The following is a 16,739-nucleotide window of genomic DNA, read 5'->3' on the forward strand; positions in this document are numbered from 1 at the left end:
TTGCCAAGTTTGGGAACCACTGGTATAGAGGTCTTAAAGCAGAGTGAAGACAGACAAGTTTGAGTTTTGATTTTAGTAGGACTCAGCTGTTTTAAATTAAACACAACAGCTCCATCTTAACTTCTAATTGAATCCAATTTTGATAAATGGTTGGCCGTCCGCATTTAAACCTATTTTGTACCTAGAAGTAAATCCTACAAACTTCCTATTTATTTTGGGATGGTGTTGTGCTTCTTGTTATTTATCTTTAATAGTTTTCTCAGAAAGAGAGAGAGAGACAGAAACCGAGACCACAGGCTCAAGATTAAAAGAAGCTATAGTGCATGCCCAATTTCCTTTTGGCTGTTATCCTTCTTGCCACACAGGTTTACCAGCAAAATTCAGCCGACCTTACTTCCTGTAAAGGATTTGCACTGTCTCTCCCTCCCTTTCAAGCATTTCACTGGATATAGCATTAGAAAACCAGTGACGTCACTTGAATGACCAGCAAGTACGGTAAAGGCAGAGGCTGCAGCGCAGTCAAAGCACCAGCAGAATTTGGTCTCTGGAGAAACAACCATCTGCGTCACTGGAGCCTGAGGCTGAATGATGACAGGCTGTGCTGTTCTGCCCACTTACCTGGGAATACTCAATGGGGCTGCTATCTCCTGAGCAGACATATATAGGGTTGCATGCTTAGTTTCATTCTCTTCTTTTTAAACTTCCATAAACCCACAGCAGTACTGTCCAAATTGTTTAAGATTTTCAGGAAGTTGTGCTATGGACTTTGGAAAACTACAGATGTGCTCTTGGTGATCTACTCCATCCTTACTCAGTCTCTCTCTTTCTCTTTCAGACGCACAATGATTTGCATGCACCAGCCTAATGTTTCTTAATGTTACTCTGTGTCCAGCTTGTAGGAAGTGACCAGACAATTGCCACCTACCTCTTGAGTCTTCACCACATCACCCACCGTTCAGACATCAAAACTAGCAAGTCCTTTCTCATTCTTTCAGATCTTTGAACACACTGAAATAATGGCATTAAAAAGACAAATATTTCTGTGGGTCTGTGTCTGTCTTTAGGCCCCCTCTCCTCTTTACATTTAGTTTTCTATCAGTTTTCCCCTTGAAAATATCCTGAGACTGGGAAAGGTGACATTTAATCTAATACAATACAAGTCTGCAATCTTGACCAACATGTATGGGACCATCCTACAATGTGATTCATCATTTTGGAATTGCATGCAAAAATTAAGCTATGGGATGGTTAAGGAGCCACCAGTTCATCTCCGAGGGCTGCCAGTCAAAGATTTATTATCCATCCTTACTTATCGAAATATGTCTACATCTTAACAGGGGTATATAAATGTATAATATATCTCTATAAAGATATAGAAATGTCATTTTGCTTTTAGCTTGAAGATGTTGATATTTTATTACAAAAATAAATGAATAAATAGTAATACAATGATATATTGTTGCTTTCGACAGGATAAATATTTTACAAATATATAATCTTTTAAAAACAAATGTAACTGTTAAATTATGGAAAATATGACACTTATTGATAAAATTATCAATAATATATACTGCATTTCTTATTAGAATTGATTGTTCTCCAAAGATTTAATTGAAAACCCTTCATATAAAACAAGTTTCGACCATTGCAATATGCAAATGCCATTGACTACATTAAAAGATAAAGTATCGCTTTAAAAAAATCTGCTGTGATTTAAATACAAGCCGAAAGTTTCTGTTTATATTCTGCAAAATTGCCTGTCGAAAACAGTGATCAGTGAGGTGATTTGGACATTTTATATTGGTTAGAGATTTGGACTGAACGTAATGAGGTCAACTAGAAACTCAGGGTGGGAGAATAGAAAAGCTTACAGAAAAGGAATGTAATTCTTGGAATCACTGATTGATTTTGTAACGTTTGTAAAATATTTTGCCCCCTTCTTTTCCATTTTGATAGAATTGAATATAGGAAAAGAGCCTAATTGTGTGATCTTAAACATTTCCTCAGAAGTAAATCTTCCATTATGCTCAATGAAACTTTTTTCCAGTTGTGCCTTTAAAGAGTTGCAGTTTGAATTACCAATCACGGAAGACAGAACTGGTCAGTTAATACAGTGCTTAGAAACATTCTGATGAGATAAAGCATTTCCATCATTTTCATGATATAACAACATATGTTCTCCTTAATGCTTCCTCTTAGTGCTGGAGGGCCTTGAAATTCTGAAACTCCAGTCCTACAAACATCAAAGGGAGGGAGGGAGGGAGGGAAGGAAGGAAGGAAGGAAGGAAGGAAGGAAGGAAGGAAGGAAGGAAAATAGGCAGGCACCTTGGTAGATTGTGTATATATCGACCCAGACATATTTTGCAAATACTTGCTTTCAGACGTGACTGACCCAAAACCCTCCTTAACAGAAAATAAAGGCTTTCATCAAAATGCAATAAGCAAATAAATAAAACAAGTTATATACAGACTCATTTTCTGGCAAAACTCCTCATCCCTTTCCGGTCTTTCTCTGCTTTGCATGTAGGATTTTATCTCATGTAGTTGCCACTATATCAATCACATAAAATCAAGTTTATGGCCTCAATGCTGAAAATTTTCTTTCCTTGCTTCTGTTGCACGCAGTCAATAGCTTCATTCGTCTTTTAAGTTGTAAAACTGTAACCGGGAACTCCGAAAATTAAAGTAACACAAATCCTACACTAATCTTACCAAGGTCTCTTCCATCCTTTTCAGGATGTTGCCAAAGTCAACAAGCATGTGGTACCGTATTTACCAGTTTAATTTGAAGTTAAAACAATGCCTTTTAGGGTATTGGTGTCAAAACTTACTGGAAAAAAATAACATTCGTTATTTGTTTTAAACATTTATCAAATTAAAGAAATGGGGCTAGCAATCTGTTAAAACCTTAGGTTGACCATCACTTTTAGATTTCTGCTTCTGTTTGGGGGGGCAGAAGAACACACATTTACATTATTGCAAACATGGGATTCAAACTTCAAACCTGTTCTAGCTTCTTTGTGTAATAACAAACAGGATAACCAGCATGTTAGTGGTACATCGACCAATATCCTCAGTATCACCAAAATTCACATTAATTATAATATAAGACTAATGTAAAATGTGGAAGAAGGGGGCACTATCTCTAATGCATCTTCACCCATGTCACCTCCCAAACATTTCTCTAAAGCAATACAACAATTATAATCTATCAGAACTCTAATTAAAGTTCTGGGTGTTTTCTTCTTTCTCCTTATTCATATGTATATATTCAGAAGTATCATTTGTTAAATTATGATGGTGATAAATTAAATAAAAAGTTATACACACCACAATGTATTGAAATAATATTTTCTCGGGGAAACCGCACTTTACGGGTTATATTGCAAACGGAGGACTGGGGCATTATATAGATAGCTTATCACCTGGGATTACTGTGCTAAACTTATTCCTTAAAAAGGAATTGAACAATGGCTTTCTCTTCTAAAGTCTTGCTTTATCAATCCAATACACACTCTCGATGCATTGATCTAGAAATACTGTATAACTACCTACGGATTTATTAGGAGTGGAACTACTTCCAAATGGCTAATTTCACCAGTACTGGTGAAGAAGAAAGGATTCTCTCCCTCTTCTGTCAAAATATCATCAAAAGCTACAGAAAACAGTTTGGTTCTATTTTTGATTCCGTCATTTAAAAGGTTTTCAGTATTTTCTTAAGACAATTTACTGGACACATTTTTTAATGTATCAGACAAAAGACTATTTCATTCTAACAAATTTATTTTCTCAATCAGCTCTTACGGAATCACTACTCAAATTAAATTACAATCAAATTATCACATCAAAAGATACCCTTATTACCTAATAGCTGTCCATATTTTTTTTCCATTTTATTTTTGTAAATTTGTGCTCGTTTGAAAAAAACACGTAATACAAGATCTGGGGAAAAAATAAATTACCGTTTTGCAGTAGTTCATAGGTATTCTGAATAAAATATTAAAAGAAGTCATTTAATGAAAATATAAAGCAAATTTTTTTAGATCAACAATGGATCTAAACATTTCTCTATTGCTGTCTTTTTTCTTTTTTCTTTGTTTGTTGAAAAGTCTGTTTATTAAAACCTACCAAAAACACTGCGAGGAAATGGCAGTATTATAGAATCACTTCCACAGCACCCATTCAAGCAAGTTGGCAACGGATTTAGGAGAGAAGTTCAGATAAGTGCAGTTGCAGATGCCCAGTTGCTTTTTAAATCCCTTTATCTGAATTAGTCCAAAAATAAAAAATATTAATAAAAAAATTATCAGTGAGATTTTTAAAAATTAATCTTCCAGGGTGATAGGCAGCCATCAGAAGCATAATTTTGACAGCCCCTGAATTATTCCTTTTATGTCACTGTTTTTCTTAATTCATGCAAAATTCTTCTATGGAGCTCCAACTTTAAGGACCAACAACCTTGCTTTGCTTTCCCCACTCCAACCCCTCCCGAAAGTAAGAGCCCTTCCCCCCATTTTTTCTTTTCAGGGTCAGCTTTCCACTTGCCGTGTTTCTTTCTTTCTTTATCTCCTCCCTCCCTCCTCTCTCTTTCTCATTGTGAATAAATTCGCTTTCCTATCCTGACTGCTTATTTTTTTAACTCTTGAGTGCATTATTTCCCCATTTTCCTTATCTAAAGAGACTGTCACCTCCCCTCCCCCCATTTTGCAGAATATCACCCTTCTCAAGTGGATTCCTGCCCTGCACCAATAATTAATGTAGTTTGGCCAATAATAACTAAGTTCTAATGTTTGTTACTGGTTTTGTTCCTGATGCGGCTTTACATCTCTAACTTTTCGCGTGTATTTTTTTTTAAATGCCTGTCTGTGTTTATACGTGCACGTGTTTGAGCTGGAGAGAAAAGTTTCAGGAATTTCACAGGACAGTCCTAATGGTGAGTGCGGTAGCAGGTGGGTGAGGCTAGGAAATGACGAAGGAGAAGAGAAAGATAGGGGCAGATAATAGAAGTAGGGGATAGTGCTTGTTTTGTCGCTGCCTGAAGGCAACAACACAGAATTTAGATTTTGTTGTAGAATGCTACCCAAAAGAAGAGAAAAAGAAAAAGAATCAATTTTTGGTCTGTCTGGGTTTCCATCACGATGTTTTCTCCATGCTGAGATGGAATTCCCACCGCTGGACTGGACTTCTCCAAATGTTTCTGATACAGAGACGGGTAAAAAGAATGGGGGTCGGGGAACCGAACACAAACGTGGGCTGCAGGTGTCTGGTCGTGTTTTTGTTTTCCTGTTTGCCTCCCTTCTCCATCTCCCTCCCCTCCCCCACCCGGACTGCCCACCAGCGCGGTGCTTGCCTCCCTCTCTCGGGCTCCTCTCCTTCTCCTCTCGCCCCCCCTCCTCTCTCTCTCTAATAACTCCTCTCACTTTTGTGGCGACGACTCTGTCTCTCTGACTGTCTTTCTGTCTCTTTCACTGCACGCTCGCCTGAAGTCCGTGGTGCGGGGGCGGCGTGTCGGAGCTGACGTTGCCGACCTGGGAGTAGACATCGTCGGGCGTCTGCTGCTGGATCCCAGGAGGGGTCATCCGCTTCTCTTTCTGCCTTCGATTGCAAAACCAAACCCTGACCACTTCCTTCTCCAGCTGCAGGCTGTCCGCTAGGTTCGTAATCTCCTGGGCGGAGGGCTTGGGGCATTTCAGAAAGTGGCTCTCCAAAGCCCCCTTGACACTCACCTCGATGGAGGTCCGCTTCTTCCTCTTCCTGCCCTGCGCGGCGATCTTGTCGATGCTAGTCGGGCTGCCCGTGGACGAGTCGGCTTCCTCCAGCCACTTATTTAATAAGGGCTTGAGTTTGCACATGTTCTTGAAGCTGAGCTGGAGGGCCTCGAAGCGGCAGATGGTGGTTTGCGAGAAGACGTTGCCGTACAGGGTGCCCAGTGCCAAGCCCACGTCGGCCTGCGTGAAACCCAGCTTGATCCGGCGCTGCTTGAACTGCTTGGCGAACTGCTCCAGGTCGTCCGAGGTCGGCGTGTCCTCGTCCGAGTGCGGATCGTGGCTGTTCAGGCCGCCGGCACCGCCGCCGCCGCCGTGGTGCTGGTGCGGGTGCGGATGGTGGTGGTGATGGTGGTGATGACCCGGGTGGTCGCCCAGCTCTGGCGTGTCGCCCCTCACCAAGCCCGGGTGCACCAGGCTCTGGCTGCCGGGCGGGGGGCTCAGCATACCATTGACCGTGAAGCCGCCGGGTTGCGAGTAGATGAGCGATTGCTGCTGCTGCTGGCTGGCCATGGAAGGCAAGTGGGCCGCCGTGGTGGAGCCCCAGTGGCTCTGGTGCGGGGGACCCAGGTGCGGCGGCGGGGGCCTGTGGTGCAGCGCCGCGCTCGAGTGCAGGTCGTCCCGCCCGCCGCCGCCGCCGCCACCCTTCACGTCGGGCTGCTGTTGCTGCTGCTGCGCCTGCTGCTGTTGGGGGCTGCCCGTCATGCCCACCGGGCTGCTGGACCAGGGCGAGCCGGCTTCTACGGCGGCGGCGGCGGCGGCAGCAGCGGCGGCGGCGGCGTGGGGCAGGGCTGTCACCCACTGGTGCGCGTGGCTCAGCATATGGCCGCCGTTGCTGGCCGCCATGGCGCCCTGCATGAAGTCACTCTGGACCATCTTCACGGAAGAAGGGTCGGTCCGGTAGCCCCCGCCGGACACCGAAGTGACGGCCACGCTGCCCGGCTGCATCCCCCCGGAGTCCGAGTGGACGATGGAGCCCGCCGACAGAATGCTGTTGCTTGGCAGGTAGGGGTTAGACGCCGCCGTAGCCATCGCTGCTGTTGCTGCTGTTCTCCCCCCCCCTCCACTTCGCACTCCAGCCTCCGCAGCCAAGGAGCGTGGGAGGAGAATCCTCGCCTGCCCGCGCGCCCGGCCGGCACCGAGGCGAGATCCGCGCCGTGCGCACCTTCCTGGGCTCGCGGTTCCTTCTTCAGAAAAGGCAGCCCGACCCCAGCGCTTCCTCGGCTCCCTCCGAACAGTTCTTGCTATTTACCTGTCAGCAGCCGCCAGTATATTGCAGCGGAGGGGGGGGGGACAGGGAGAAAGAGGGGGGCGAGAAAAAAGAGCGAAAACTAGGGGAGGGGGTCACCCCACAATAGCTCCCCCTTTGGCTTTCCTTTTCTCCCTCAGGAGCATAGTTCTCTGGCAGTTTCTAGGTTGTTGGTTGCTGTTGTTTTTCCCCTCTAGTAAAGTTTCTTTCTTTCCCTCCCGTTTTTCCTCTTGTAAGGCTTTGTACGGCGGTAAGTAAAACGCGGGTGGGCTCCTTTCTTTCGGCCGTCACGCGCACCCGCTCTCGCTCTCTCTCTCTCGCTCTTTCCACCGGTGCGACTCGGCTCCTCGGATGGTCTCGCTCGCCTTCCTTTCCTCTTAACACACAAGTTTTGTTTTGTGTCCTAAGAAAACTTCTGGCGTGGCTGGCGGCGGAGGCGAAGCTGAGGAGACTGCATTGCTCAAAGTTGGCGTCCGGCTGAAGCGCCCGGGTCCCTTGGAAACAGGAGTCCTTTGGCAACCTTTTTACGAGAAGAGTCTGGAGAAGACATTTTCCTCGCCTTTTCTGCCTTCCCTCCTCCGGGATGCCTCTTTCTCCTCCTCCTCCTCCTCTTTTCACATGGGGGAAGGAATCGCGGGCGAGGCGTTCTTTCTTCCTTTTTCTCCAAGCCAAATGAACCGAGGGAAAAAGTTTACAGTTTCTGATCCCCCTTTAATCGGGGCAGGACCCGGGGAGACGGGGGGGATGGAAGCGAGGCGGCGGTCCAGCGGCTGTGAGGGAATCGCCTGGGCGGGAAGAGATGTGCGGCGGCGTGCGCGCGTATAAGGTATCCTTAAGCCACTAACTCCAGTGGGGAAGTTGGCTGCCAGGTTCGCGAAGCGTTAGTGCTCCGGCGGTGCTGGAGTACAGCGGCTCAGCTCAGTAATGCTCTTCCCTCGTTGCCGCTGTTGGTGTGCTGCTGCTGCTGCTGCCGCCGCCGCCTGCTCTCCTCCCCCTCCTCTCTTTCTCTTTCTCTCCCTCTGACAGTTCTCTTTCTCCGTCCCTCCCTCGCAGAGCAGGGACTGCCGAATGTTTACCCTCAGCCGAGAGCGCGCGCACCACCACCACACTTTCCCAAATACAAGGAAGTCGAGCGCGAGGGCCCCCGCTGATTGGCTACCCGCTGAGTGATTGACAGGCCCGGAATGACTGGCTCAGGACGCGAGGCCCCCCCTTCCGGCCGTTCCGATTGGTTGCTTTTTAATTTAGGCAAAGTGTCGTGGAGGCTGGAAACCTGCCCTACACCCCCCCACTCCCCCACCCAAGTCCCCCCTCCCTTGGTTTCTTCTCCCTAGCGCTGCCTCCCTCCCTCCCTCTCTCCTCTCGCTTCCCTCCTCCTTCCGAGGACCCACAACGTCTTAACTCTTGGAGCCCGGCGAATAAATCGGGAGTTTTCCCGGCTCTGAGCTGAGAAGAGGGAGGCGAGAGAAAGGCGGGAGGCTGATGGGGAGGGGGGGGGGGCGAGCCAACGAGAGGAAAGGAGGAGGAGGAGGATAAAGAGGAGCGGGGAAGAGGGGGTTGCTGTGATTGTGGTAGGAGAAGAAAATCCACGGTATAATATTTTACTTGCGTGCATAAAATTCCTCTTATGGGCGCTTAATCCATGTGTCGGGGGGGGGGGATTTGCCCCTATTCGCACAGCCCCGTCGTGTACAAGGGAAGGAAGGCTTGTCTCCCGGCATCTTTCAAAGTTTACTCTTCTCTCGGCTTCGTCGGAGGCGTAAAAGAGGGGTTTCCCCCCTTATCCCGACGCAGCTGCCCACTTCCCACAATGGAAACCTCGGGCAAGCCGAGGCGAAATCCGTGAGCTTTACCCCCCCTCCCCCCATCCTTGCAGGCAGGCAACCGGCCTCCGGTTCCTTTGTCTGAGGCTGTCCCGGTGGCTGCGCTTCATGTGGGAAGTACAATGCCCGGCGCACTCTTGCCCCTTGGAGGAGCCTGTACCCACCGGGCCCTCGGAGGACAACTTACCGAGTGGAAGAAAGGCTCTTCTTTCAGCACGTGCCGTTGCTAAACCTTGGGCAATGTACGAGGCGTCCTTTCAAAGCCCTCGCGCCCTCGCTGCGCTTTCCCGTTGCTTTCTAAAAAAAATAAAAATGCCAGGACTTGCCTTTCCGACCCCCCACCTCGCCCCAAAGGACCCTTAGTTTCTTCTAGCGGCCTTCGCCTTCTCCCCACCAAAACTCACCCCTTTTTCCGAGGGTATTTTGCAAGGAGATAGATCTGGCTCCTTGGATGGCTGCTCCTCCAGCTGAAAGAGTTAAGGTGGGCGGGAGAGCGAGCGAGAAGAGACGGGGAGAGAAAGGGAGGGAGGCGGGCAGGCAGAGCGGACGAGCCGTGCGGAAGGCAAGCGTGGTGGCGGCGGCGGCGAGGCGACCTCGGGGAACAACGGGGCAGTGAAAGTGCCGAGCCAAGCGAGGGGACGCTGACCTGCCTGGGAATTCTAGGGAGAAAAAAACACCACAACGCACCTTTCGGCCGCTCAATGTGGGTTGGGGACTGGCGGAGCGTTGGCAGGGGGGCGCTCCTGTCACCTTCATCTGCCCGGTCTCTCTTTCGGTAAAAAAAAATAAGCCCAAGGTGTTTACACTGAGAAGGGCAACACAACCCCTTCACCGTGCGCGGTCATCCCTCCAATTCCTAGGCTTGCCACAAAAAAGTCCAACGTAGGGGAATGCCAATTCCCCCCCCCCTCTCCACCCCGGAAAAGGGAAGGTATGTGGGACTGCCCCGTGGAGCGAAGAACCCGAGACCGGGCAGCGTTGGTACAGGACTCGCTCCAGCTCCTGCTTTGTATAGTTAAAAACGACACGCCGTTTTGGGTTGATTTCAAGGGAGGAGGGTGGGGTGGGGGTGAAGGATGGGAGACAGCAATGTGAATTATTCCGAGACCTACAGCCTCAGTTCAGGAAAGGCGAAATAGCCCGAGTTTCCTTTTTTTATTGCCCGAGCCTTTCCCGAGGTTTTCCTCTTTCCAGCCGAGTTAGAGAGATGAAGGGTTGGAGACAAGATTCCATTGAATCGGTGTGAGATCTCCAGGTGCAGCCGAGTCAATAGTCGGTGCCAGAACCCCATGTTTTCTTTTCCAGCCGATTTTGCTTGGATCAGGCTCAAAAACCGAGTGAGTCTCGTGGTTTTGTTTACACCGAATGGGGAGGATAGCGGCGGTGCCATGGGGCCGTCTTTCATTAATATACAGTGAGGATTTTGTCTAAATTACTGCTATGAATTTCACAGTACATGCTTTCAAAAGCCGTCTCAGGTGGCCTGATGAAACGTGATAGCGCCTCTGCAGACGCAATAATAATAATAATAATAACCATAATAATAATAATATATTTTTTAAAAAAAATTCTCCTGGAACCCAGCCTATACTCACCAAAGAAAGGAGGTTGCTGACTGAGTTTGACGTTTAATTTTTTTAAAAATTATTTTATGTATAAAAGAAAACTTAATCCTCCTCATCTCCCCAACTACTCACTCCCCATCCCGCTTTCCTGTAGAGTGTGATTGCTTTGTCTGGGGAAAAAAATCCAAAGTATAACAAGAGGAGAACAGTTAGTGCTGATTTTCATTTGCATAAATTTTCATATATTTTAGTGAAAATAATAGACTAGTGGAGAGCTGGGCTTAGTGGAGTCAGTGCAAAGGAAAATCTTTCCCTGGATCGTTGCGCTGCAGTCGAGAATGTGAATTTTCCTCCTTAATGGCAAAGCACTTAAAATACAAATTCTGTACATGCTGGAGCGCCTATTGGTAAGTGCATTTATATTTCTCTCCTTTTCTTGTTCTTACTTTTTCTTCTCTCCCCCACCCCACCCCATGCGTCCTGGAACAGTCTGAATGCATGAGAGGAAACCCCCCCCTCAAGCACCTTAGTGAAAGATTAACCTAAGAAAGAAAACAATTTCTAAGTGCTTGTGATGCTTGTGCACTTTGGGGGGCACTGCTGTAGCACTTGGAGGAAGGGGGCGAAGAAAGGAAGAGCGTTGTTAGAAAGAGAATGTTTCGCATTTGGCAAAGTGGTCGGAGAGGGGTGCCGTTTTCCCCTCTCCCCCCTCGAGAGAGAGGTGAGGGTACCTTTAAAAACACTAACTCTACGCTTTCTAAGGGACGCGGGCTGACCCAGAGGGGGTAGCAACCCAGCGGCGACGAAGGCCGGCAGTGATGCGCGCAGAGGGTTAATGTTGTAACTAGGGAACAGACGGTTAAGCACAACATCTAGAGCTCTGTAGTGAAAGTCCATCAGAAAGAGTATAATCAATCAAAACTAACCAGGACATCCCTTCATTTTATCCTCTGAGGAGGCAGGGACTGAAGCAGAAGCAGCCGACTTCACTCCAGCTCTCCCCCCCCCCCCTTTCTCCGAGGCACCCACCCACCCTGGCACCCCTTGCTCCTCCTTGGCGCCCTTCTTTTTAGAGCCCGGATTTCGGATCCTTCGGAGGCGCAGATCGGAAGGGTAACCCAACGGGAGTCATTAGAAAGCTAGCCAGGTCGGAAGGCGAAGCGGTCGGAGGCGATCGGGGCAGACCCGAAGAAAACTTTAGCCGGCTCTCTAAATTCCTAACGCGGTGGGCGTCCCCCTCCCCACTCCGATGATTTCTTCTCTTATATTCCGACATACCCCACCCCCTCTTTTTATTTATTTATCTTATTTCTGTTCGCGTTCCAGGATTTCCTCTCTGCCTTAAAAAATCCCCCAGTTCACACAGGTGAATATTTTGAGTTGCAAAACAAAAGAACCGCAACACAACACAGCAAATCCCTATATTAGATCGAGAGATGGCTGGTAGGGAGGTGTCGGTTTCAGATGGGGGTGGAGGAGAATGGCCGGTCTCCCTTCTCTCGTGGACGCGCTCAGCTTCCCTTTTGACTGGGGTTAACTCTGTGTGTTCCATTGGAACAGATGCGGTATAAAGCTGCTCCCTCCAGATCATTTGTTTCCTTGATGGGGGAACATTTCTGAGCGGAACATATTGGTTGCCATAGAGAAAGAAATAAAGGAAGAACACTAGTCACATTAAGCTATATGTTTGTGCACTGGGCTTTAGATAAAAGGCCAAGCTCCAGCCAAAGAGGAATGAAGCCAAAACCAGAGCTTTTCTAGCTTCACTAAAACTTACTTTATTTTGTTGTGGGCTTTTTACAGTACTAGCTTATACGGGGATTTTATTGGTTGTTAGTGTTTTTTTTTAACGTGCGGTATGTTGAACAAAATAAAACTTTTTTAAGTTTTCGAGGGAACTGTCTGTCTTGACCGGCAGGGGGCACGCTGTGGTGGCGATCGGCGAGGGGATTCAAAGTACTTTCACTGAGCATCAGTTGCCTTCTTCCAAAAGTTTGTTAGAAAGAGAAATAAGGAAGGGGTTATTTTCTCTTTCTGTCTTATCTCTATTTCATGAAAGTATATTTTTCTATGTCTATGCCTTGTGAGCACGAGAAAGCATGTAGCTAGGAAATAGTGCCTTTCTCCCCCTTACAAACACCAACCTACTATTTAGATAGCGCAGTTAGAACCATAGGAAAGAGGCAGCAAAGGATGCACCAGTAATGGAAACTGTTGTACTATAGTTCCTTGTGTAGGTGTGTGTCCCTCATGGCCCAGTTCATCCAGGGCATGCAGAGTCACGCTGAACCACACAGGAGAAAACAAACTCCTAAAACGCCATAACATCCTGATAGTGCATAACATAACATTCTGAGATGTGCCCTACCATTGACGTCCAGGATTTGACCATATATAGACTGAGCAGTAGATTAGAAATTGTACTTTTACAGGCTGTTTTTACTCACATGCTATTGCTCCTCCTGCCTTTGTCCTATCTCAATAAAAGAGGCTCTCGGACCCCAATCTGGGTCGCTCCATCCCGAGAAAGATCGTGTCCTGTCTTTTCTCCACATTGGCCTCATGGACGAACCACGGAAACTTACAGGAAACCTTGTCACTATGACTGGTCAACTGCCAAGAGCACTGACTGAATAGCCACTCTTAAGTTATTTCCATTTCATTAAAAAGACACACCAACCCCAAAACATTCAGATAGCCAGTTTGGTCTAGTTAGTGGTTAAGGAAGCAGGCTAGAAACCAGCGAGCTGTGAGTTCTACTCCTGCCTTAGGCATTAAAGCCAGCTGGGGAACTTTGGACTAGTCACACTCTCTCAGCTCAAGTCATCTCACAGTGTTCTTGTGGGGGAAATAGGAGAGGTTTGCTCCCTTGAGTAATTATTTATACAAATAATACATGCAGGATAAAAATATAATAAATAAACTAATAAAGAAGACAAGGCGAGAAAGAATGGGCAAAGTGCCATGAAGCGATTTCTTGCACCAGGAATTGAAGTTCTGGGGCCTATTTCAGAACCCAAATAGCAAGCATAACTTGTTCTCACATGATGGAATGTTTCTTTCTTCTCTAATCTTCCCAGTGAAGCAGGCATTTTTATTTTACTCAAGACATTCCCATGTCCCTAAGAATAAGAAAGTAATAATTGCTAAAGGAACAAACACTATAGAAGAAAATGTAATACAGATATGGTTGAAGTTAGAGAAGTGATTTTAACTTCTCCCTAGAGATAAATAATTAATAAACTATCCCTGTCTAGAACTCAAGATCTCAAGTCGCACAGATATTTTCATCCTATATATTTGAATCTATAGCAGACTACTATTAGGTTTGTGTTGCCTGGTTGTTAATTTTGACAGAAATTCTCACTAAGTCTTCCTAACAGAAAAGATCGTTTCAAAATGGTTTGTGTGGTTTGAATGGTTACTGACTATTGGCTGTTACTTTTCCGTTCTTATCTGACTTTCACTGAGCTAAAAAAACGTTCTAATACTAATTAAGAATATCTACAATTTTTCACGTATCACATAGTCCTTGTGACACTCAATGCTTAGACAACTATCATAGATAGATAGATAGATAGATAGATAGATAGATAGATAGTAAAATATGTGGTGCTATTGTTAAAGTCATACTAATCCTTGTGTATGTCTACTCTACTCTACCCATCCTCCCTGTCTATCCCATTTTTCTTCTGGAATCCTGCATTCTCTCTTCCTGAATCTGGTACACCCCAAATGTGTTTAATTGCAGCTCTCATCATCTCCAACCATCACAACCCAAGAGCACGCTGATTGTGGGGTGATTAGAGTTGTGGTCCAGAATAACTGGAGGGGAAACCAAGTTGGACAAGGAAGTTATAATCAACTGTGTCTCAGAATATAGCAATCAAGGTGGACATAACTCTCTCCCTACTCTTATCCCTGCAGGCATAATTGAAGAATAATGAAATAAACTTAAGGTTTTCTTCCCCTTTCTTTAATAACAAGTTCAAGATCTTTCCTCAGTTCCCAAACTCTCTCTTTCCATGGTTAAACATACCCAAATCAAATTTAAGGATTTTTGGATTGACTTGTTAACAATTGCTTGGATTAGTTACATAAATAGAAGTTTCCATATTGAGGGATCTGCCTGCTAATGCTTTGACAATACTCAAGACTATTTTATTTCTAGGGCACAATTTTCTTCACAGAGCACTACCACTACTTTATCATATTTCATTGATGATTGTTAATTCCACAGTTTGCAAGTGCTAGGGCACATATTTTTGGATCCAAGTAGCATTTTAAAAAGTATTTGATACCTGAACCTCTCTTCCCCTATGTTCCAACTTTGATCTTGATTTGCCTTTTCCTCTTTTCCCTCTGCTGCCATTCAGTGAAACTTTCATTTATGTTTTAAATGTGTTCACCCTTTTCTCTGTGTGCGTGTCATTCAGAAATGCAACTTTTCAAAATTTTCTTTGGATTAAAAGACTACAAAAACAAATAAAACAAAAACAGAACACAATGCAAAAACTAGCAACAAGTTAATTGACAAGGCTATAGTCTTTCATTACACCCCCCTTTCTCACACACATTTATATACCTATGTGTACACATACACACACCTATAAAAAAATTCACCACACTGGTAATTTTGTTTGTTTGGTTTTATTATTTATTAAATAAATTTATATGGTTCACACATAGTGACTTCAGGTGGTACAATACTAAGATTTTAATATTAGTATAATATTAGTATTAAGGGGATATTTATTAATTAGTTATGGATAGGTGCCTTTGTAGCAGAAATCAGTATTATTGAGGAATTATTATTAGGGATTTCGTGCATCTTTTGGTTGCATTTAATAGTACAGTAACTTACTTACTTGCCAGAATGTTTAGCTGTGTAGTAATATGGATCCATGCTGAGCCAAATTCTTAATTAGCAAATTTCATAATTAATAACCTTCAGTTGCATTAAAAGGCACAGTGCACAAGTAAGATTCCATTAATTTTCAAAAGAACACCTTTTTTTTCCTTTTTTTGCCAGTAGTTTGAGGAAGGATAGATAAAGAGCAGCTGAGTTTGTCTCCGGTCGAACTTTCCAGACGGATCTTTAAATCAGGACCAGCCTGTGGATAAGAGCTGGGCTCCTTGCCCGTCAAGGAGAAGGGCTAAAGCCGTGGATTTTTTTAAAAAAGGAGTTTGGGGGTGGGGTGGGGTGGAAGGCCAGGCAGAATATATGCCTGCTACGTTGAAAGAGTGTCAGGCACGGTAAGAAAACAACAGTGGGGCAGGCCTGCTCTTTTTATCCATGGGTCTCATTGTGAGGGCCCCAGGCTGGCCTTTGTTTATTGTTACCAGCCTAACAAAAGCCTTTCGGATTGTGTAATAAATTAAGGCAGGCAGGCAGGCAGGCAGGAACGGAGCAGGCCTCAGCCGGGCTTAGGGGGAGAAGAAAGGGCGCCTTTGCGGTGAGTGCCTGCGCGCCTTCTGATTGTTCAGAGCCGGGGATGGGGGAGAGGCGTCCCTTCAAACCGGCCGAGTGAAACGGAAAGTTAGCAGCCGACTGGACCGAACAATGTCACCCTTCTCCCGCAGGCTTTTAAAGACAGTTTGAAAGGAGGCTCCCCTTGTTCTGCCCGACCCGGAAAGGAATCGCTAGCTGCCTCTGAACAATCCGGGCGCTTTCTCGAGTTAGGGGGTATCCCGGTGCCAACCCTAAACACAATGGCCAGAAAGACCTGACGATGGACTCGGTGTGATAGTGGCGCGGGCGGAGGCGGCAGCGGTGAGGTAGTGGGGGTGGGGTGCGGAGCAGGAGACCCAAGAGCAACCCTGCTATTATTATAGGCAGGATCCCATTGTGAGCTGGCTGCTTGATCGCTCGGGGGTCTTTCATCTGTATTTCAGCAGCGTGCGCATCCGTGGATTTAAACAAATAAAACGCACGCATATATCCAGATCCATGTTTATATACATACGTGTGTGTGTGCGTGTGTGTGCGGAACCCAAGGAGAAGGCACCAAATACTTAGGCAGCTCTGCTTTACATTGTTCGTCCCCCCCCCCGCTTAATTTGACATTTGAACTTGTCTATTGTCTGAAGAGCTCGGTGCAGATTGCAGGTCAAGCTAAAAGGCTGCTCTTTTTGGAATTTCACACCAACACACACACACACACACACACACACACACGCCGCCTGCTCGCCTTCAGGGAAGGGAGGGCTTGCAATTTCGCCGCTGCTGTGCTTGTGCGGGGTGTGTGCGTGAGCGTGCGCGCGCGCTCGCGTGTTTGTGTCTCCCACTTCACGTTCTGTTCGCCGTCCAAGTTATCCATCATTTCCTATTCTCTCT

General features: G+C 46.1%; 1 protein-coding gene and 2 long non-coding RNA genes across 4 annotated transcripts in view; 1 reads left to right on the top strand and 2 right to left on the bottom strand.

Annotated features, from left to right (window-relative positions):
* Window positions 1–9,401, bottom strand: part of LOC148043281 (uncharacterized) — a 66,219-nt gene extending 56,818 nt beyond the window's left edge. For both annotated transcript variants that reach the window (XR_015698195.1, XR_015698196.1), the window contains exons 1-2: window positions 9,242–9,401; window positions 9,025–9,134 (exon numbers count right to left, since the gene is read on the bottom strand). This is a non-coding gene — a long non-coding RNA (uncharacterized LOC148043281). The remainder of the gene's footprint in view (window positions 1–9,024; window positions 9,135–9,241) is intronic.
* Window positions 4,790–7,003, bottom strand: POU3F3 (POU class 3 homeobox 3). The gene has a single exon (XM_014059522.2). The coding sequence runs from the start codon at window positions 6,795–6,797 to the stop codon at window positions 5,466–5,468; it is 1,332 nt and encodes a 443-aa protein (XP_013914997.2). The 5' UTR covers window positions 6,798–7,003; the 3' UTR covers window positions 4,790–5,465.
* A 707-nt stretch (window positions 9,402–10,108) lies between the features above and the next one.
* The window catches only part of LOC106549329 (uncharacterized), an 82,776-nt gene continuing 76,145 nt past the window's right edge, over window positions 10,109–16,739 (top strand). The window contains exon 1 of the long non-coding RNA XR_015698199.1: window positions 10,109–10,809. This is a non-coding gene — a long non-coding RNA (uncharacterized LOC106549329). The remainder of the gene's footprint in view (window positions 10,810–16,739) is intronic.

The sequence above is a fragment of the Thamnophis sirtalis genome, unplaced genomic scaffold (assembly GCF_051295495.1).
Source record: "Thamnophis sirtalis isolate CommonGarterSnake01/CBP01778 unplaced genomic scaffold, rThaSir2_p1.2 scaffold_12, whole genome shotgun sequence".
NCBI lineage: Eukaryota > Metazoa > Chordata > Lepidosauria > Squamata > Natricidae > Thamnophis > Thamnophis sirtalis.

Excerpts from the sequence above, each read along its gene's own strand:
- POU3F3 (XM_014059522.2), bottom strand. The coding sequence starts at position 6,797 with ATGGCTACGGCGGCGTCTAACCCCTACCTGCCAAGCAACAGCATTCTG.